Raw genomic sequence first — 21,418 nt, 5'->3', positions numbered from 1 at the left:
TCATAGGTGTTGAGCCAGACTGTGGCTGCAACACAGAGTTTTAATATTAAAGCCTCATCGTACGTCTGAGTGATTTGTGTTTTTTGTTTTTCTGTTCTCCCGCTTTGTTTCTGCCGTTTTGGTTTTGAGTCGGTTTGTTCCGTGGCCTTTATGTTTCAGCCGGGGACGAACTCGCCTTATTTCTTTATTTTCATTCCTGTTTGTATGTTTTGGATTTCCGTGTCCCTGTGCTCACTTCTGCCCCCTGTAGTGCAATGACATCATCTTTGTGTGAGATGAGTTTAACTCCCACCTGAACCGAGCACATTTTCTCCAGTTTGGCTTTACCCCAATCCAAAAGCTTCTGGAAAAAAGCTGTGAAAAAGCAACAAAACTGAGACGAAAACAATGATGGAAATGTGACAAAAAAGTGACGAATAATTGATGAAAAAGTGGAAAAAATGTCACAAAAATGTCACAAGAAATTGTCAAAAAAATTGACGAAAAAAGGACAAAAAATAAATGTGACAAAAAAATGGCAAAAATGTGACAAAAAATGTCAAAAAATTGATTAAAAATGTAACAAAAAAATGACAAAAATTAGCAAAAAAATTAACGAAAAAATGAAAAAAAAAAAATAAAAGGACGAAAAAATGACAAAAATGTAGCAAAAAATGACCAAAATTTGAAAAAAAATTGACGAAAAAAATAAATAAAAAAGTGTGACAAAAAAATTACAAAAAATTGATGAAAAAATGAAAAACAAAAGTGACAAAAAAATGGCAAAAAAGGTACAAAAATGAGTTGAATACCCAACAAAAAAATGATGGAGAAAAAAATGTGATGACGTGAGGAAAAAGATCCTCTCGGTTCAGTCGGGAGTTAAGAGGTTAATGATGAATGAACCTCCTTCCATCATTGAATAAATAATAATAAATAAATGTGTTGCTTGTTTAGAGCTCGGCTGAGGAACACTTTACATAATGTCATTGTCTTTATAGATCAGAAACATTAAAGTGAAGTGTGTCGTTTTACTTTACTCCACAGTAAATCAATAAAGTCTCATTTCCATGTTTTCCATGTTTGTCATATTTGCATTTGGCTCCAGTCGAGTTCATGGATTTGAATATTTCCACTTCATCGACTCTGAGCGGAGTTTAAACAAATATATTACAATTATAAATATACGTTTGACACGAGGTTAAAACATGTAAATATATTTGTAGTTCTCCAAAAGAACAAACACAAGTTTTCACACATGGATTTATTTTATTATATTTGATGATAATCACACTTAGGAAATACAATCTTTAATCGTTTCGCTTCCTGGTGATTCTCACTCTCAGCCCCTCCTCTTCTTCCTCCTTTTCCTCCTCCTCTTCCTCTTCTTCCTCTTGGCTGTAGTGAGGCTACGGCAAGTGTTTTCACTCAGCGCTGAAAGAATGAAGCTTAGCCAGAGATGGAGGTGAGAACATTTCCACTGGGGAAGGTTCAAAGATCACTAAAAGCTGCGCGAGTGTGTTTACATGAGCAGCGACAGAATCCTGGATATTTAGGCTCCAGAAAGGGGGCGGAGCTAATGACGAATATTTTAGGGAATAAATACTTCCGCCATGTTGCACGGGGACGTTTTAAAAGCTCAGGGATCCTAAAATGGCTGAAGGAAAGACGACACATCGGTTTCTAAAGCTCGCACATGCTCAGTACGTGTTTATTCTGTGTTTACTTCAAAGCCTCGTTAAAACATGAACTGTCCCGACCAAATAAACAAACTAAATAAAACTGTTAAAGGGACAGGCCAGTGTTTGTTCCAGACTGAGATCTGTTCTTACCTTAGACGAGTTGATCCGTACCTGTCTGGTCTTTGTGGAGGAGCTCAGTCGCTTCTAACTTCTCCCCTGTTTGGAGAAAAAGGAACACACTGGGAGAGGCTAAATGCTAACAACATCTTTGGTCGTTTTGCGTGACTGAGCGCACACACAAAGACCAGACAGGTACACATCAACTCGTCTAAGCTCAGGTAAGAACAGATCTCAGTCACCAATAAGAAGGACCCAGAACTAAAGTGAGAATAATATGAAGCTACTTTTACGATATAAAACCTTAAAGGGGGGTATTATGCAAAATTGACTTTTTCAAGCTCTACATCATGTTATTATGTCATTCCCTCATTAAAAACATGCCTGAAGTGTTGCCTTGGCACATTCACGTATTTTTGAGTAATCTGTAAAAACTCTGATGGCGGCCATTTTAGGGATAGGTTTGCCTGAGTCCTCCTAGGAACGCCCCCACCTCCTGGAGACGCCTCCGAGCTTTCGTCACCAGCCGAGTAACCGACCACTGCTCCTCAGCAGAACCCCCTCCCCACTGATGCCACAGACAGCGTGTGGAGGGGGCGTGTCTAAAGGCTCAGAGGTTCTTAAAGAGACAGAGGCCTATTTCAAGACATTCACTACAGCCATTTTGAGAGAGACATTTTATACAAGGCAGTTATTCTAATTTACTGCATTTACAGACCAACAGAAGGTTTGGTCATCATTGTAGTGTGATATAGACTGGTGCTATGTGACTGAAAAAAGCAGAATACCCCCTCTTTAAGCCACTGGTGTCCCATGGCGTTGGCTTCAGCGCCTCTGCGTGGCGTCCCGCTGCAGGAACAGCGCCGGCAGCACGAGGCTGCTGGGTAAGCCGAACCACAGCGAGCTCACCGACAGCACGCAGTCGTCCACCGAGTACCACAGCACCAGGAAGACCGCGTGGTAAACCAAGAACGCCACCAGCCGCAGAGACAGCACCGCCAGCACCGCCATCATGGTGCAGAACGCCGCACGCTTCGTCTGGTCCGCGCTCCGCCTGGCCCCGCCCCTTTCCCCCGGCCCGGGACGAATCAGAGCGCGGAGGACGGCGACGCTGCAGAACGACACGAGCGCGAACGGGACGAACGCGAAGACGCAGCCGAACACGAGCTCCAGCGCGACGGAGCCCGACGCGGCGGTGACCACGATGTGCCCCACGCTCAGCAGCCACGCCCCGCCCACCGCCGCGTTCCTCAGCCTGACCCCGCCCCCTTTCCTCAGGCGCAGGTACGTGACGGGCCACACCACGGCCAGGTAGCGCTCCACGCAGGTGAGCGAGTGGAAGCACACCTGCCCCACGCCCGTCATCACCACCAGGTCCACCGCCACGCTCGCCATCGCGCCCCGCCCCGTGTAGGAGCCGGCGACGCCCAGAGCGCAGCCCGCCACGCTCAGCATCTCCATGGCGACCATGTGGAAGGTGAACACGTCCGAGTCGCTGAGGCTCCGGCGGTTCCTGTAGCCCACGGCGACGACGGCGAGGAACACGGGCAGGAACAGGAAGTAAACGCAGGACCAGGCGGCGAAGATGTGGCGGCTTTTAGGAGACGAGAGGCCGCACGGCAACGACGAGGCGTTCATCACCTGCCAGAGACAAACCAGGTAAACCAGGGCTAAACCAGGACAAACCAGGGCCAAACCAGGTAAACCAGGGCCAAACCAGGTAAACCAGGGCCAAACCAGGTAAACCAGGGCTAAACCAGGGCCAAACCAGGTAAACCAGGTAAACCAGGGCCAAACCAGGGCCAAACCAGGGCCAAACCAGGGCCAAACCAGGGCCAAACCAGGACTAAACCAGGACTAAACCAGGACTAAATTAGCACTAAACAAAACACTTATACCAGAGGTCACTGACTGGACCTCGGTCTGAATCTGGACTAAAACAGAGCAGTACGTGTGAATAAACCTAGACTCGTGGCTCTCACCGGGCTGGACTCGTGGCTCTCACCGGGCTGGACTCGTGGCTCTCACCGGGCTGGACGCGTGGCTCTCTCCGGGCTGGACTCGTGGCTCTCACAGGGCTGGACGCGTGGCTCTCACGGGGCTGGACTCGTGGCTCTCACGGGGCTGGACGCGTGGCTCTCACGGGGCTGGACGCGTGGCTCTCACCGGGCTGGACGCGTGGCTCTCACGGGGCTGGACGCGTGGCTCTCACAGGGCTGGACGCGTGGCTCTCTCCGGGCTGGACTCGTGGCTCCCACAGGGCTGGACGCGTGGCTCTCACAGGGCTGGACGCGTGGCTCTCTCCGGGCTGGACTCGTGGCTCCCACAGGGCTGGACGCGTGGCTCTCACAGGGCTGGACGCGTGGCTCTCACCGGGCCGGACTCGAGGCTCTCACGGGGCTGGACTCGTGGCTCTCACAGGGCTGGACGTGTGGCTCTCACAGGGCTGGACGCGTGGCTCTCTCCGGGCTGGACTCGTGGCTCCCACAGGGTTGGACGCGTGGCTCTCACAGGGCTGGACTCGTGGCTCTCACCGGGCTGGACTCGTGGCTCTCACCGGGCTGGACGCGTGGCTCTCTCCGGGCTGGACACGTGGCTCTCACAGGGCTGGACTCGTGGCTCTCACGGGGCTGGACTCGTGGCTCTCACCGGGCTGGACGCGTGGCTCTCACAGGGCCGGACTCGTGGCTCTCACGGGGCTGGACGCGCGGCTCTCACGGGGCTGGACTCATGGCTCTCACAGGGCTGGACTCGTGGCTCTCACAGGGCTGGACGCGTGGCTCTCACAGGGCTGGACTCGTGGCTCTCTCCGGGCAGGACTCGTGGCTCTCACAGGGCTGGACTCGTGGCTCTCTCCGGGCTGGACTTGAGGCTCTCACAGGGCTGGACTCGTGGCTCTCACAGGGCTGGACTCGTGGCTCTCTCCGGGCAGGACTCGTGGCTCTCACAGGGCTGGACTCGTGGCTCTCACAGGGCTGGACGCGTGGCTCTCACCGGGCTGGACTCGTGGCTCTCACAGGGCTGGACGCGCGGCTCTCACGGGGCTGGACTCGTGGCTCTCACCGGGCTGGACTCGTGGCTCTCACAGGGCTGGACTCGTGGCTCTCACAGGGCTGGACGTGTGGCTCTCACAGGGCTGGACGCGTGGCTCTCACAGGGCTGGACTCGTGGCTCTCTCCGGGCAGGACTCGTGGCTCTCACAGGGCTGGACTCGTGGCTCTCACAGGGCTGGACGCGTGGCTCCCACAGGGCCGGACGCGTGGCTCTCACAGGGCTGGACTCGTGGCTCTCACAGGGCTGGACTCGTGGCTCTCTCCGGGCTGGACTCGAGGCTCTCACAGGGCTGGACTCGTGGCTCTCACAGGGCTGGACTCGTGGCTCTCACAGGGCTGGACTCGTGGCTCTCTCCGGGCTGGACTCGTGGCTCTCTCCGGGCTGGACTCGTGGCTCTCTCCGGGCTGGACTTGAGGCTCTCACAGGGCTGGATCCCGGGCTCTGTCGGAGCTGCAGAAGCGCGAGGACGTTTTGCATGTTTGAACGTTTGCATGTTTCATCTTTCATGTTTAACGTCCGGCCCAGAGAAACCGAGTGGTTAAAGTGTTTATGAGGTTTTAATGCTTATTTTAAATGTAACTTCAGACGGAAACATCTGTAATAATTAGAATTTTATTTCAGTGAAGCAGCAGAGACGATCAAGGAGAAATTCTTCCAAAACAATCCTTTGTTACTTTTTTATCACACAGACTCCAGCCAGAGAGAGTTATTAATAATAAATATGTTTCCCAGCGCCGCACCGGGACACGCCCCCTCTCCCCATTACCCAGCAGCCTCTGGGGTCAGCTCTGTGTCACCTGGTCCTCCCGCCTAAAGAACGAGAGAGAAAAATACACGTTAGATATTTTCAGGGAAAATGAGGAAGAAATGTGAAAATGGTAAAAAGAAAAAAAAAAGTGGAAGAAATTAGAAAGAAATTGTGGAGAAAAAAAAGAAGAAAAAAAGGGAAAAAATTCTAATTCTAATTCTAAGAAAAAAAAGAAAATTGATTGAAAACTTGAGAAAAATTATCGCAAACATATAGAAAAAAAGAAAATTGTGAGAAAATTGTGAGAAAAATTGTTACAAATTGGGGAAAACCCTGGGGAAAAAAGAGAAAAAATTCAAAAAATTGGGGGAAAAATTGTTACAAATTGGGGAAGAAATTGGAAAAAAATTAAGACAAAAAAAAGGGAAAAAAGTGGTAAGAATTATAAGAGAAAATAAAGAAAATTGGGAGGAAAAATACGTGTTACAAATTGGGGAAGAAGTTAGAAAAAAAAACATTATAAAAAGGAGGGGAAATTTTAAAAAGGGGAAAAAATTGGGAAAAATTGCTACAAATTGGGGAAAAACAAATGAATAAAAGGAAAAAAATGAGGAAGAAAATGTAAAAATAAATGGGGAGAAATTAGAAAGAAATTGGAAAAAAACTAAGAAAAAAAAAGGGAAAAAATTGGTTAGAATTATGAGAAAAAAAAGAAAATTGACTGAAAAATTGAGAAAAATTAAGGCAAACATATGGAAAAAAAGAAAAAGAAAATCGGGAGAAAAATAGTTACAAATTGGGGAAGAAGTTATAAAAAGTTATAAAAAATATTGAAAAAAATTTAAAAGGGGAAAAAATTTGAAGAAAATGTAAACAATATAAGGGGGAAAATTGTTACAAATTGGGGAAAACCCTGGAAAAAGTAGGGGAAAAATTGGGGGAAAAGTTGTTACAAAAGGGGAAGAAGTTGGAAAAAACTATTGAATAAAAGGTAAAAAGAAAATGAGGATAAAAAAAGGGTAAAAATGTGGAGAAAATGTGTACTTGGCGTTGGTCTCTTGAAGCCTCTGCTCCAGCCGCCGTCGCTCCTTCTGGACGACGCACAGGTGTTTACCCAGAATCCTCAGCGAGCGCTCTTTGCGGCAGACCTCCCGACGCGCCTCGGTCAGAAGCTGTGAGGGACATGGAAGTTATGAATCATAAATCTGCCCGTGTGACGCGTGTGCTGTGGATCACTGATATGAATGTGACCGTGTGAAACCTGCCTGAGCCGTTTGGTCGCTCGTCTCCTGGGCTTCGCTCTTCTCTTTGCTGAACGAGTCCGCTTTGTTTCGCAGTTGGTTCAGCTGCGAGTTCAGCTCCAGCACCAGACTCTGCGCCTCCTGCTCGCGGCACAGCGCCCCCCGCAGTTCAGCGCAGACGGCGTCGAAGCGCTCAGAGGGGACCTGGGTTTATACAGAATTTAGTCAACTTTGATTTATTATATTTATTCTAGTCATATTTAACCTCTTAACTCCCGCCTGAACCGAGAGGATCTTTTTCCTCACGTCATCATTTTTTAGTTGGGTATTCAACTCATTTTTGTTACTTTTTTGTCATTTTTTGGTCATTTTTTAGTCAATTTTGTATCAAATTTTTGTCACATTTTTCGTCAAATTTTTGTAATTTTTTTTATCACGTTTTTGTAATTTTTTTTGTCACATATTTGTTATTTTTTGTCACATTTTTGTCATTTTTTCGTCTATTTTTTATCAAATTTTTGTCATTTTTTTGTCACATTTTTGTCATTTTTTCGTCAATTTTTTATCAAATTTTTGTCATTTTTTTGTCACATTTTTGTCATTTTTTTGTCAAATTTTTCATAAATTTTTGCCACTTTTTCATAAATTTTTTGTCACTTTTTTGTCAATGTTTTCTCACATTTTTGTCACATTCCCATCATTGTTTTCGTCTCAGTTTTTGTCTCAAAATTGAGGATCTTTTTCCTCACGTCATCAGATTTTTTTGAAAAAATAAAAAAGTTACAAAAATGAGTTGAATGACCAAAAAAAAAAGATGGAATAAAAAAAATCTGATGACGTGAGGAAAAAGATCCTCTCGGTTCAGGCGGGAGTTAAGAGGTTAATATTGTTAATGCATGCCCCATCGCCTTATAGCTCCAAAACACGGGGGAAATCTCTGTTCCCCCGCCCTGTGTCTGTCTGTCCCATGTGGAGGACTGTGACCCAAACCCACCATGGCGTCGATCTCCCGCTCCCTCTTCGCCGCCGCTCGCCGCTGTTTGTTCAGCTCCAGCCGTAAGCTCCGCCTCTCCACCTCCGCCGAGTGCAGGCGTTGGCTGAAATCCAGGAAGTGCCGCTGCAGCCCGGACACGAGCTCCTGACCGCACAGAGAGACCACAGGTTCGTATTCCAGCCTCGGTCTGACGTATGACCTTTACCTCACCTTCACGTGCGGCGCCGCTTCCTGTCGCCTCACTGGACGGTCGCTCGGGCTCGTGGCGGGCGCTGCGTCTGATTGGTCGAGGAGGTGACCCAGGAGGCGGGACAGAGCCGACTGCGCCGCTGATGTCACGCTCTGGGGGGAGGAGCCTAGAGAGGAGAGAGGGAAAGTGTCAAACTGCAAAAGATCTTCAGGACTAAACTAGCTTTACCGGAGCCGGACAGCGCCCCCTGCAGCTCGGACATGGAGGACAGCACGACGGCGGACAGACGCTTGGACCGCAGCCACCGAGCGACGCACATCTGTCCACTCTCTGCAACGAATCACAAAAACAGAAATCACAGACGCGGCTTTCCCTTTAACCTCTTAACTCCTGCCTGAACCGAGAGCATTTTCTCCAGTTCAGCTTTACCCAAATCCTGTAGGCCAGTGTAACACCTCATTTGAAAGCTAAGACCTACAAAACTCATCTAAATGGATCTTTTTCCTCACGTCATCAGATTTTTTTTCCATCATTTTTTGGGGGGGTTTCAACTAATTTTTTTGTACATTTTTTGTCAAATAATAAATTTTTGGTCACTTTTTGTCACATTTGTCCTTTTGTTGTCATTTTTTCATAATTTTTTCGTCATTTTTTTTGTCATTTTTTGTACATTTTATTGTCCTTTTTTGACATTTTTTTTGTGACATTTTTGCCACTTTTTCATAATTTTTTTCTAAATTTTTCCTCAATTTTTTGTCAGTTTTTCATAATTTCTGTCCATTTTTTTGTCAAATTTTTGCCCCTTTTCCTCATTTTTCGTCAATTTTTTAGTAATTTCTTGTCAATTTTTTGTGACATTTTTGCCACTTTTTCATCATTTTTTGTCCCTTTTTTGTCCTTTTTTTGCGAAATATTTGCCACATTTTCATCATTTTTTTAATTTTTTTTTTTCGTTTTTGTCACATTTTTGTCATTTTTTCATAATTTTTTTGTCATTTTGTTGTCAATTTTTTGTCAAATTTTTTATCATTTTTTGTCAATTTTTCATCAATTTTTTGTCCGTTTTTTGTCCTTTTTTTGTCCGTTTTTTGTCATTTTGTCATATTTTTTTTGTCCAATTTTTGTCACTTTTTTGTCACATCTTCATCATTGCTTTCGTCTCAGTTCTGTCGCTATTTTCACACCTTTTTTCCAGAAGCTTTTGGATTGGGGTAAAGCCAAACTGGAGAAAATGTGCTCGTCCAGGTGGGAGTTAAGGGGTTAAAGGCCTTGTTAAGTTAAGTCATTAATTAAACATTTCCATTTTCCCGTTTGAACCAGAGCCTTAAACCAAACCTCTTCATTCTCGTTCTTGGACAGACGTACCGTTGTGTCCCTCCTCCCCGCACACAGACACGCCCACAGCGTTAGCCCCGCCCACTGTGAACAGCACGTGGCTCATTTTTCCCAGCATGCTCCACTTCCTGAGGGCGGTCACGGCGATGAAGCCCCGCCTCCATCGCCGCCGCGCCCTCCTCTTCTGCTGCGCGGCGTCCTCCTCCTCCTCAGCCTCCAGCGCCGCCCACAGCGACCTCACTTCCTGCTCCAGCGCGTCGCTTTGGAGGAGCCTCCGACAGAGCAGCGCCTTCTGCTCCGACAGACGCCGGACACGAACCTGGGACCGGACAAAGAAAATGAAAATTCCTCCTCGGGTTCGAAGCTCAATAAACCTGTGAGGAGTCAGATCTGTAAACAGGGTATCTGCAGAGTTGGACAAGTCAAATTTAAGACTTTTTAAGAGAACAAAATCTCAAAATTAAGACCTGTTTTTAAGATAAGATAAGATAATCCTTTATTGATCTCACAAAGGAGAAATTCACTTGTTACAGTCGGCGTTCAAGAAGATCACTCAGAGTTAATAAAGTGCAGCTGATACAGAGATTATTGCACATGTTACTTTACAGTCTTATTGTACAGTCTGACAGCAGTGGGGATGAAGGCTTTGCAATATATAAATGGACTGTAAAGAAAATCACTGTCACAAAAATCCAAGTGTCAAACTGTTGTTTCTCATTTCACAGTGGGATGTACAAATGTAACAACTTCATTTTTCACATTAGGCATTTCAATCTCAATATTTTTATTATGGGATACATAATAAGAATATTGAGATTGAATAATTACTCACAATTATCGACTGAATGAAAGAAAACAACAGATATTTAGTTTGTGTATTTAAAATGCTTTGTAATACTTGAGCTGGTAAAACATTAACTGTTTAACAAAAAATAAAAGCAGCTTTTCCACTCGTTTGCACAACTTTACAACTAATTAATTATAATTTTAATGATGTTATTATTAGGCCAGAATCTAGTCCAGGTTTTATGTTTTCTAAACTTGTTTGTCAGATGTTTTGATGAAGAAGGTGAGAAACGTGTTTCTAAAGTAACAGGACTTTGACTTTCCTTCTGTCCCTGAGCAGAGGAGCGTTCGCTTTGTGTTTCCCAACATTTGGACAAACTTTATTGTGAATGATGCCGTTCATTACCTTGAGTTGGATATTTACAGTGAAGGATTATCTCCACGTTGTTTCATATTGGACGTATCTTTCCCCCGACAGCAGCATTACGGATCCATCAGCGACACCTCGGCCATGTTCTGGATTCCTAAACTCTGCTGACTTCAGTCGTTTTTTTGGGCGGATAAAGCTCTGAAGGAGAGTCCTTCTGCCTCGCTCCACTATCGCTGAGTTTACGTTGTTTGTGGAGGATAAAGCTCTGAAGGAGAGTCCTTCTGCCTCACTCGACTATCGCTGAGTTTACGTTGTTTGTGGAGGATAAAGCTCTGAAGGAGAGTCCTTCTGCCTCACTCGACTATCGCTGAGTTTACGTTGTTTGTGGCGGCGGCCAGTGCGTCAGCGTCGCTTCGCCCTCTCGGACCATGAGCGGCACCGGGCGGCTCCTCATCGCTGCTTCTGTCACTTTATTTGTCGACTTTTTAAACTAAATTGTGCACAAATAATTGGGTCGTTGAAAGTTAATTTTTAAGACCAGTTTACCCTGGATTTAAGACCAAATAGGCCCAATTTTAGACTTTTAAGGCCTTAAATTTGGATTCTTGAATTTTAGACTTTTTAAGACTCCGCGGACACCCTGTGTAAAATCCTTGTGTTGAATTTTTGTCACTTTTTTGAGGCGTTTTCTTCTTGTTTTTGTAGCCATTTTGCCATTTTTTTCAAGAAGCTTTTCGGGTTAAGCCAAACTGGAGAAAATGTGCTCGACTCAGGTGGGGTTTCAGAGGTTAAGTACCGCAAATACTGCAGTACTTTCACCTTTGACTTTAGTGGAGTAATGTTTGATCACTGTGCTCTGAAAACAGGAAGTACCTGAGTGTGTGCGAGGGCGCCTCCCAGCAGCAGACACGCCCACTGGAAGCGTGCGGATTGGTCGCAGAGCGCGGAGAGGTCGGAGGTCAGCGAGGTCACGTGATCCCGCAGCTCTCGGCTCTCGCTGCGGCTCAACTGAAACGGCAGAGGCGGCGACGCAGTGAGACTCCGCCCCCCCTCGTCACGCTCACGGAAGCACCGGCGTTACCTGCAGGTGGCGCCGCAGCTCGGCCACGGCGTCGCGGTGTTTCCTGCTCCAGTCCTGCTCCCGCCGCCGCAGCCGCTCCTCCAGGCGCTCCAGGACGGTCTGCAGCGAGCTCGCCTGCGCACGAGCAAACCGGTGAGACAGACTGTGACGTGAGAGACGGAGAGAACATGGCTGACCTGTTTCTGGGCCTGGCTGAAGTCCGCCTGGATCTGCTCCACTCGCTCGCTCACTCTGAACCACAGCTCGTCCCACGTCACACCTCCCATGATGCCGTGGGGCTGGAGGCGCTGCAGAAGGCCGAGCAGAGAGGACACGCGCTCCTGGGGGTTGTGGGTAAGTGAGTTAGCGTAATGGAATCACGAGAGCGCAGCTGAACAGGACAGAGACTAAAGGACGCCCACCACCTCGTGACATCATCAGGTGAGTCGCACTGACCTCCTCCTGCCGCCGCTGCCGCTCTCTCTCCGCGCCGAGAGCGTCGTCCGTCTCGTCTCGCTCTCGTTTCCTCTCGTCTCGCTCGCGCTCCGCCTCCGCCTGCAGCGCCCGGCAACGCTCCGACCAATCGCAGCGCTCCGTCTGCAGGCGCGTCACTTCCTGTTTCAGCTGCTCCACCGACCGCTCCGAATCCTAAAGAAGAAATTGTGAATTTAGTTCAGGTAAAGTGAGTTAACGTGAGTGTAGTTAAATCTCACCTCCAGCCGCGTTTTCTGCTCCGAGTTTGCTTTTTTCAGCGTCTGGTTTTCGTCCAGAAGCCGCTCGGAGGCAAACAGCAAGTCCTCCACCTGAAAGAGGAGAAACTTATGAAAACGGTTCTTTTTGCCCGTGCATATAACTGAAAATATTTTATCTACACTCTTGCCTTTTACTGTAATTGATGAATTTTTATGTTTATGTCCAGAGGAGCGACAAAACAGAGGTTAGGTAACTTTGTGTGAACGAGCAAGAAAAAATAGTGCTCAAGACAATGTATATATTTTGAATGTTGTGGCAATTAAATATTAATTAGACTTTAAATCCAAATGCATGAGATTTTAAAACATTTAATTTTAGCCTAAATTTTCAAAATTACGGTATCTTGAGAAAGCACTTATTGTTTTCAAGATTAAACACATGAAAAGTAGACACGCTGGCGTTTGTGACTTGAGGTGACTTGTCGGCTAAAGCAAGACTTGACTTGACTTGACAAAAGCTATGACTTGACTTGACCCCATGACCGATTAACTTGGACTTGACTCGAGACTTGCATTTAGTGACTTACTCCCACCTCTGTTAAGTACCGCAAATACTGCAGTACTTTCACCTTTGACTTCAGTGGAGTCACTGTGCTCTGAAAACAGGAAGTACCTGACAGAGTGAAATAAAGACAGAGTGAAATAGTGCACAAGACAGAGCGAGACAAAACAAGACTTAAAAATGCATATAACTGAAAGTATTTTATCTACACTCTTGCCTCTTACTGTAATTGATTAATTTTTATGTTGATGTCCAGAGGAGAAGGAGCGACAAAACAGAGGTTAGGTAACTTTGTGTGAACGAGCAAGAAAAAAATAGTGCTCAAGACAGAGTGAGTCAAAACAAGACTTAAAAATGCATATAACTGAAAGTATTTTATCTACACCCTTGCCTCTTTCTGTAATTCTTCTTCTTCTTCTTATATTTTATATTTTTTTCTTATATTTTATGCTGCTTTAACTGTGAAGCACTTTGAATTGCCTTGTGTATGAATTGTGCTCTACAAATAAACTTGCCTTGCCTTGCCTTGCCTTGCCTTGCCTGACGAAGCTGGAGCTGTGACGGCTTTGTGTGGCCCACTCACAAAAACACTTCCACGCAGGAACGGCCCAAATTCTCACGAGATCGAAAAAAGGCCTCAAGTTTGTTCTTCCCTGGACATGATGATAAACCGGGCTGGACGAAGACTAAGAGTAAAGACTCGCCTGTTTGTTTGCCTCGTCCTGCCTCTGTCTCTGAGCGCTCAGCAGCGTCTTCAGTTTCTCCGCCGTTTCCCCGGGACTGCAGCTCCCACAATCCTCCGCTGCAGGACAACAGGGACAGGGCAACCTCTTAGCGTTACACTTGCTCTCCGGTCCAGAAGCTTTTAGATTTGGGTAAAGCCGGACTGGAGAAAGTGTGAGGTTCGTGTGAGCGCACTGACCTGAGTGCTGCCGCAGCGTCTCTTTCGTGTCTTGAACAAACGTGCTGAGGGCGTCCTGTGCGGCGCCGCGCTCCTGCAGAGACGCCGCCGTGACCATGATCAGAACGGTGACTTGGAAAGACGGAAAAGGAAGGAAGACCTCACCTGTTCCAGTCGCGCCGCTGTGCTCTCCCATTTCCTCGCCTCGCTCTCCAGCCGCTCCCTGAGGTCGGAGGTCGTACGTTTCTCCGCCTCCAGGGCCGTGCCGAGGTCGGAGGTCGCCCGTTTTTCTGTTTCCAAAGTGGCGCTCAGGTCCGACCTGCACTGATCCAACTCCTCCTGTAGCCTGGAAACAAGCATTTAAAGTGCACATATCCTGCAATTTACTTTCCTGAGTTTAAAGCATGTTTTAACGTTGCTAAGCTGTTAAATTTAGCTGTTCCTGTTTCTACGGCGTCAGCGTCTCGTTCTGTACGTCCTGATTACACTCGCCTCAGTGTTCAAACCCAAAAACTGTGCTCCACATCCACAATCCCACATGACCGACTCTGTGCTTGAAGTATTTGTTAAAGGGGGGTATTATGCAAAATTGACTTTTTCAAGCTTTACATCATGTCATTATGTCACTCCCTCATTAAAAACATGCCTGAAGTGTTGCCTTGGTACATTCACGTATTTTTGAGTAATCTGTAAAAACTCTGATGGCGGCCATTTCAGGGTATATGTTTGCCTGAGTCCTCCTAGGAACGCCCCCACCTCCTGGAGACGCCTCCGAGCTTTCGTCACCAGCCGAGTAACCAACCACTGCTCCTCAGCAGAACCCCCTCCCCACTGATGCCACAGACAGCGTGTGGAGGGGGCGTGTCTAAAGGCTCAGAGGTTCTTAAAGAGACAGAGGCCTATTTCAAGACATTCACTACAGCCATTTTGAGAGAGACATTTTATACAAGGCAGTTATTCTAATTTACTGCATTTACAGACCAACAGAAGGTTTGGTCATCATTGTAGTGTGATATAGACTGGTGCTGTGTGACTGAAAAAAGCAGAATACTCCCTCTTTAATCTCTTAACTCCCGCCTGAACTGATAGGATCTTTTTCCTCATGTCATCAGATTTTTTTTCCTTCATTTTTTTGTTGGGTGTTCAGCTCATTTTTGTAATTTTTTTGTTATTTTTTGTCACATTTTTGACATTTTTTCGTCAATTTTGGTATTTATTAAAAAAAATCACATTTTGTCATTTTTTTTGGTCATTTTTTAATCACATTTTTGTCATTTTTTCGTCATTTTTTTGGTCAATTTCTTGTGACATGTTTGTCACTTTTTCATCAATTTTTCGTCACATTTTTGTCAATGCTTTCTCACTTTTCTTGTCACATTTCCATCATTGTTTTCGTCTCAGTTTTGTTGCTTTTTCACAGCTTTTTTCCAGAAGCTTTTGGACTGGGGTAAAGCCAAACTGGAGAAAATGTGCTCGGTTCAGGTGGGAGGTAAGGGGATAATAAAGTTGTTCCTGTATCTGCCAGCAGGAGGAGACAGAGTTCAGCTTCAGCGTCTCCTCTTTAACCCGTGTTTGTGTCAGCTGACCACAGACCTGTGCAGTTGTGTCAGCGTCTGGCCGCTCGTCAGCTGCTCCTCCTCTCTCTTCTTCTCCATGTCTCTGAGGTGCTCCTTCAGCTGCTCCGCACTGCACGTCGCCTCCTGCAGGTTGGACCGCTCCACTGCCAGCGCCGCCTCCAGGTCACGCAGCCGCAGCTGAAGAAGAAAACAGAGTTAGATATTCTCCTCATATCCTTAAAGAGTGGACATCATTCAGCCCTGGGTTCTTCACCTGCACGATCTCAGAGTTGAACTTGGACTCGAGGTGCGCCGCTCTCTCCGCCTCCACGTTCGCCTCCAGAGCCTTGACCTTCTGCTCCGCGAACTGTCGCACAGAGAAATGATATAAACACTACATTTTGTTGAGTGATTTGGGCTCCGCTTCCCGTTTCACCTCCTTGTCGCAGCGGAGACGCTCCTCCCGGTCGCTCAGGTACCGCAGCTCGTCGACGTGGCGCCGTTTAAGCTCCGCCTCCCTGTCCATGTCCCGCTGCAGCGCGCTCATCCTCCGCTCGCTCTGCTCCAGCGCCTGCGCCTGGTCCTGCAGGGGGCGCCACAGCACACAAATCAGCAGATGAGTGAATCAAGCAGGGCTTCTCCGAGATGATTCTTACTGAGGTGAAAGATCATTCGCCCTGGAGGGAAAACCCTGTTTGCTGTGTCATATGTGACACTGTGGAAATGCTGCCGTCACCAGACTCAGGCAAGGAAAACCCAGCACTCCAGAATGTGAGACAGAGATAAAGACTGAGCAGCTGCTGACCTCAGGCAGCATCTGGGCGTAAGATTAGGGCAGATACTGACACCTTATAACAGAACACTAACGTTCATTTATTCCCTTAAAGTCTATTACTTTTAAATTTGTACCATTCAAAGCTTTAGATACTGTAAGTCAGGCCTGAGTCTTTTATTTACACCGAGTGCAGCAGTAAACTCCAAATACCAAATACCCTGAGCAGAGCGTGGTACCGTGAGTGTGGTACCCTGAGCAGAGCGTGGTACTGTGAGTGTGGTACCGTGAGCAGAGCGTGCAGGCGGCCGTTGTCCTGGCTCAGCCTCTGAATGGTGGCGTCTCTCTCCTCCAGATCCTGTTGTAAACTCCTCTGCTCCTCATCGCGGCCGCGCTGCGTCAGCTCCAGGGCGGACCGTGCGTCCGAGAGGCTCCGCTCCAGCTCCGCGCCGCGCTCTGACACAGACACAACTCCTAAAAGTCATCATCTATACCAGTCGATTCGAAACATACCGTAAATGCTCTAATATAGGCCGGGGCCTTTATTTACTCGAGGGCATCTAGGACCAGGCCTTTATTGGAACCAGGCCACAATTAGAGACAGGCCTTTATTTCTATTTGAGCAAAACGGACGACCAGAAAAAACAAGAAAAACGAGATTTGTGTCCATTTTACCTAAAATATTAGGTTCATTTATTAATTAACATTTCAAACCCTCTCCCAGCGGCTGGAACATTGACGCCTTTTATTTTGTCGGGACAACAGGAAGTGTTTCGTTGCTGTTAGCGGAACTTTGACATCAATGTCACTGCAGGTTTCTGTTTCGTTTTTACCGCGGACCGGATTATTTGTTGTTATCTTGTGTAAATGCGAGTTTAGACGGAGCGTTTGTGTTTGTGATCGATCATGAGACTGACCCGAGAGAAGACGAGACGCTCGCGCTGATCGGAGGAGTTATTTTGAGGCGTGGGACTGACCTGCACACGGAGCAGCCGGACGTGCTTTGAAGACGCGATGGAGACTTTATTAAAACCCTGGAGGGTCACACAACATTTGTTGTTTGCCCTGTTTCCAAATATAGTCACAGGAGGTTTGAAAAGTGGCTAAATCTGTGTCAAAGTTACGCTCGGATCAGCTCCTCCGCAGCGTCCCTATCGGCCCGATTACACCAGTATGAGACAAATTCCTAACATGGGGAATATTTCTACCGCTATAGTTTCTAATAAAAGCCCCGGCCTGTTTTAGAGACCGGCTTTAATTTGCCTCCGCCAGCTGCGAACCCGGCCTCTGTCAGAGACCCGGCCCCTGTCAGGGACCCGGCCGCTAATGGTATACAGGCCAGTATTAGAGAATTTACGGTATTAAATTAGTGCCGTAAATACCGCTGAGCGCGTCCCTCTCCCGCTGCAGGTCGCGGTTGATCTGAGCCGCTCTTGCTCCGTGGCTCAGGGCGGTGCTGAGTTTGAACTGTAGCTCTGCCCTCTCGGCCTCGCCGCGCTCCACCGCCGCACGCCACCGCACCAGCTCCCCCTGCAGGCCGCACACCTGAGAGCAACACCGGGTCAGGATAAAATAAATCATACAAGGACGATACGTGACTTATCTGCTGAGGTCACCTGCTGGTTGTGTGAAGACGTCAGCTCCAGCGCCTCGTTCTCCAGGCGGTTCAGCCTCCAGCGCAGCTCCCGGGTCACGTCATCTGCATCCGCTCCTTTTGAAGACACTTTTTCTTTCCTTTGGCTCTTCTCATCTCCAGCACCACCGTCCTTCAACCCTGCTCCATGTGTGTCCGATCCAGACAGGGTCAACAGCACCTCCCTCAGCCTGATGACGGAACAGACACAAAAAAAAGATCCAACTTTCCACGCTGTGTTCAGTAACAAGTACATAAAGACTTTTACTCAGTTACTCACAGTACTCAAGTAGCATTTTCCTCCGGTACTTTTTATTTTACTTTTATTGCTTTATTCTTCTACTTCAGTCAAATTATTTCAAAGTAAAGTTATTCTTACTTGAGTTAACCTCTTAACCCCCACCTGAACCGAGCACATTTTCTCCAGTTTGGCTTTACCCAAATCTAAAAGCTGGAAAAACAGCGAAAAAACGAACTGACAAAAAAGTTCCAATGGTAAATGGTCTCAACTTATATATCGCTTTTCCACCTACATTAGGCTCTCAAGGCGCTCACTTTTGTAGGTCTTAGCTTTCAAATGAGGCATTACACTGTTAGTCTCCAGTTAAAATGTTACTCCCTAGACCCTTGTTTGTATTTTCTAAGCATTTGGAGGACAAACATCAATGTTATTAGTTTATGTTTATTTATTTTAGTTTTTTTTATAGACCTCTGAGGTACCTGCCTTAATCCAGTCCAAACCTGATCTAAACCAGTCCAAACCTGCCTTAAACCAGTCCAAACCTGATCTAAACCAGTCCAAAGCTGATCTAAACCTGGTCAAAACCAATCGAAACCTCCTCTAAACCAGTGAAAAACAGCTCTAAACTCATCAAAACCAGCATAGACCAGTCCAAACCTGGTCTAAACCGGTCGAAACTAGGTCGAAACAGGCCCAAACCTGCCTTAAACTAGTCCAAACCTGCCTTAAACTAGTCCAAACCTGATCTATACCAGTCCAAACCTGCCTTAAACCACTCCAAACCTGCCTTAAACCAGTCCAAAGCTGATCTAAACCTGTCCAAACCTGATCTAAACCTGGTCAAAACCAATCGAAACCTCCTCTAAACCAGTGAAAAACAGCTCTAAACTCATCAAAACCAGCATAGACCAGTCCAAACCTGGTCTAAACCGGTCGAAACTAGGTCGAAACAGGCCCAAACCTGCTCTAAACCAGCATAAACCAGTCCAAACCTAGTCTTAACCAGTCCAAAACTGCTCTAAACCAGCATAAACCAGTCCAAACTAGTCCAACCCCAACCTATACTAGTCCAAACTGGATATTTTGAGTATTACAAACTTGAACCGAATGGTAGCGATGGGCAGAATAAAGTGTGCTCTACCAAACGGTTGAGCAAACTGTTAAAGGGTTAATAAGAGTAGCTTAGATTTGGGTAAAGCCGAACTACAGAAAGTGCATACTTTTGTTTCCCCTGAAAGTACATTTAAATAAAGGTGGAGTGGACACTTTTCGACTTCTACTCATCTCATGTATTTGTACTTTTATTAGGAGAGAAACCAGCACTTTCTGGACCACTGGAGGATTGAAACGCTTCAAGTACCAAGTAAAAATGACATCTTTTTTCCCGACACCGGGACTAAACAGAGGGATGACGGATCCCGCGGTTACGTTCGAGGCTGTGTGTAGAAAACGCTTACCTCGTCACTTCGTCTGAGCTCTTCTTCTTCTTGGATCTCTGCTCGGTCCCCCGGGGCTGCGCGGCGCTGCTCCTCCCGCTCTCCGCGCGCCTCTCTCGGCCACACTCCCTCCCACGTCCCGCTGCCTCGCCTCGCATCCTCTGGGACGTCTCTACCCCCGAAAACAACAAAGGGAATTCACTTGTCAGAAGCCTTTCCTCACGTGACACGTTTCGTTAAAATACGTGCTCAGGTAGCGGGAGATACCGAGGGTTCATCAACAAAACAAAGCATTATCGCATCATTTGTAGATTATTTCCGACATAAATGAACCGGCAGTTTCAGGAAGCTTTAAAACCAAGCATGACACTTTATACATTGTCCTATAAACTAAATAAAACACAAATGCTACGATTAGCAATCACAACACGAACCGTTTTTCTAGTAAACATTAGAAGTGTTGTAAACATAAAAGCTTTTCGACGACAAATAGAAGATATCTGTTCAAACATTAAAGCCTTATAGTGTCTTGGTAAACGCAGAATGGCATTTAAACACTGGTAAATAAGTAAAAAGTGTGTAAAAAGTGAACTTACAGCGGCGGAGCTCGGAGAAGTTTGAATTAGACGCCATCTTGACCAGCGTCGCTACGTCACTTCCCTAGCAACAGTCTCCAGGAAGAGCGGCACGATCTTTTTAATTTTATTTTTTAACTATTAATTAATATATTCTTATTTATTTTTTTGCTCGTGAAATTTGTGGATAAAGATAGACAATTTTATGATTGTTTAAAAAAAAGTAGAGTGAAGATTTTGATGCCTTCAAATAAAAACGGCCTTTTTGTTAGTTCATTTTATAAAGTAGCCTAGCTTATCACATATATTTTCTTTTTGCCAGTATTAATGTAGTGCATTTCTCTCGCTAATATGTTTATCTGGTGATGACAGCTCACACTAAATTTTAAAAAAGTTGTAGAGTTTAACTAAAAAGCTCATATGAGACGATAAACGAACAGATCAGCTGATTCCTGCCTCAGTGCTGAAGCATGCGCAGGTCTGGTTCATCTTTGGGTGCAATTTCAAGACACCTGAAGGCGCTACGTTCATTGGTTCAAACAATTATATACAAATATAAAAAAAGATGTAAATGTCCAGTCATCCCACAGATCAGAAAGAAGGCGGGTTCTGTGTCTGAAAAGTGAAGATCAACCCAAGAACAAATGCGAAAGACCGGGTGAAGATGCTGAACCTGGTAAGAGTTTGTCATTATCCAGAGTGAAACAAGTCCTGACCATAGACTGTAAAAAATAATGGACATCTTCTGCTCACTCCTCTCCGTTTACCATAATGACCATGGTCGAGGGGGAATTCATGGAGGGTTTACAGACTCCCCCTCCCCAGCTCTGATGAAGCATGTTCCTAAAAAGGACATAAGGGCGGGATCTTCACTGTAGACTCCGCCCTTGCGTGACGTGTAGCTCGCGCTGCTCCAATGCTAACAGTCCGAGCCTCATTAAGTACAAAATTTCTAAAATTCTTCTTACGAAAACCAGCCTGGTTTCTTAAATTGTGACTAACCCAGCGTTATCTCAGGAGGAATATCTAGCCTAGTCTAGTGTTGAAAAAATTAAAACCAGGCGTTAAAGTTGTTTTTAAGGTGTCTGAACTCCAATGCTTTTCAATGGGGGCCTAGTGGCGATATGGAGGGACTACAGCAATGGCGGCCCCCAGTGTTGTGGTCATAAAGCAGGGCAGCCAGCGCCCATTGGTCCAGACCCGACATGGGCTGAGAGGGAACTCTGCCAGGAAGAAGCTCTGACTCCAAAAGAGACACAAGGAGAAAGACTTTCATGTTTGGCCTTTTGTCCATAATGATCATCATCACGTTTGGAGGAAAAGCCTGAGAGAACCATCCCAACTGTGAAATACGGGGGGCAGCATCATGCTGTGGGGCTGTTTTGCTGCGGGAGGAACTGGTGCTCTTCACAAAATAGATGACATCATGAGGAGAGAACTCTATGTGGAAATATTGGAGCAACATCTCAAGAGCAGGAAGTTTGGGGGCAGATG

The 21,418-nt window shown here is 46.4% G+C and overlaps 1 protein-coding gene across 1 annotated transcript; it reads right to left on the bottom strand.

Annotated features, from left to right (window-relative positions):
- Positions 1-5,614: 5,614 nt before the first annotated feature.
- Positions 5,615-19,996, bottom strand: ccdc171 (coiled-coil domain containing 171; the record flags this gene model as incomplete). The annotated part of the gene is made up of 23 exons (XM_079580085.1): positions 19,946-19,996; positions 19,371-19,521; positions 17,656-17,863; positions 17,422-17,584; positions 16,326-16,495; positions 15,704-15,850; positions 15,542-15,634; positions 15,305-15,465; positions 13,877-14,057; positions 13,733-13,805; positions 13,515-13,612; positions 12,270-12,359; positions 12,013-12,204; positions 11,754-11,897; positions 11,578-11,691; positions 11,370-11,504; positions 9,371-9,659; positions 8,234-8,335; positions 8,026-8,171; positions 7,816-7,959; positions 6,846-7,025; positions 6,625-6,752; positions 5,615-5,642 (listed from the first exon to the last, which is right to left on the bottom strand). The coding sequence occupies exons 2-23, from the start codon at positions 19,505-19,507 to the stop codon at positions 5,615-5,617; spliced, it is 3,123 nt and encodes a 1,040-aa protein (XP_079436211.1). The 5' UTR covers positions 19,508-19,521; positions 19,946-19,996.
- Positions 19,997-21,418: the final 1,422 nt, after the last annotated feature.

The sequence above is a fragment of the Gobius niger genome (assembly GCF_951799975.1).
Source record: "Gobius niger genome assembly, chromosome: 21".
NCBI classification, from domain to species: Eukaryota; Metazoa; Chordata; class Actinopteri; order Gobiiformes; family Gobiidae; genus Gobius; species Gobius niger.
Note: the sequence above shows the minus strand (reverse complement) of the source record. Positions and strands in the feature narration are given on the sequence as shown.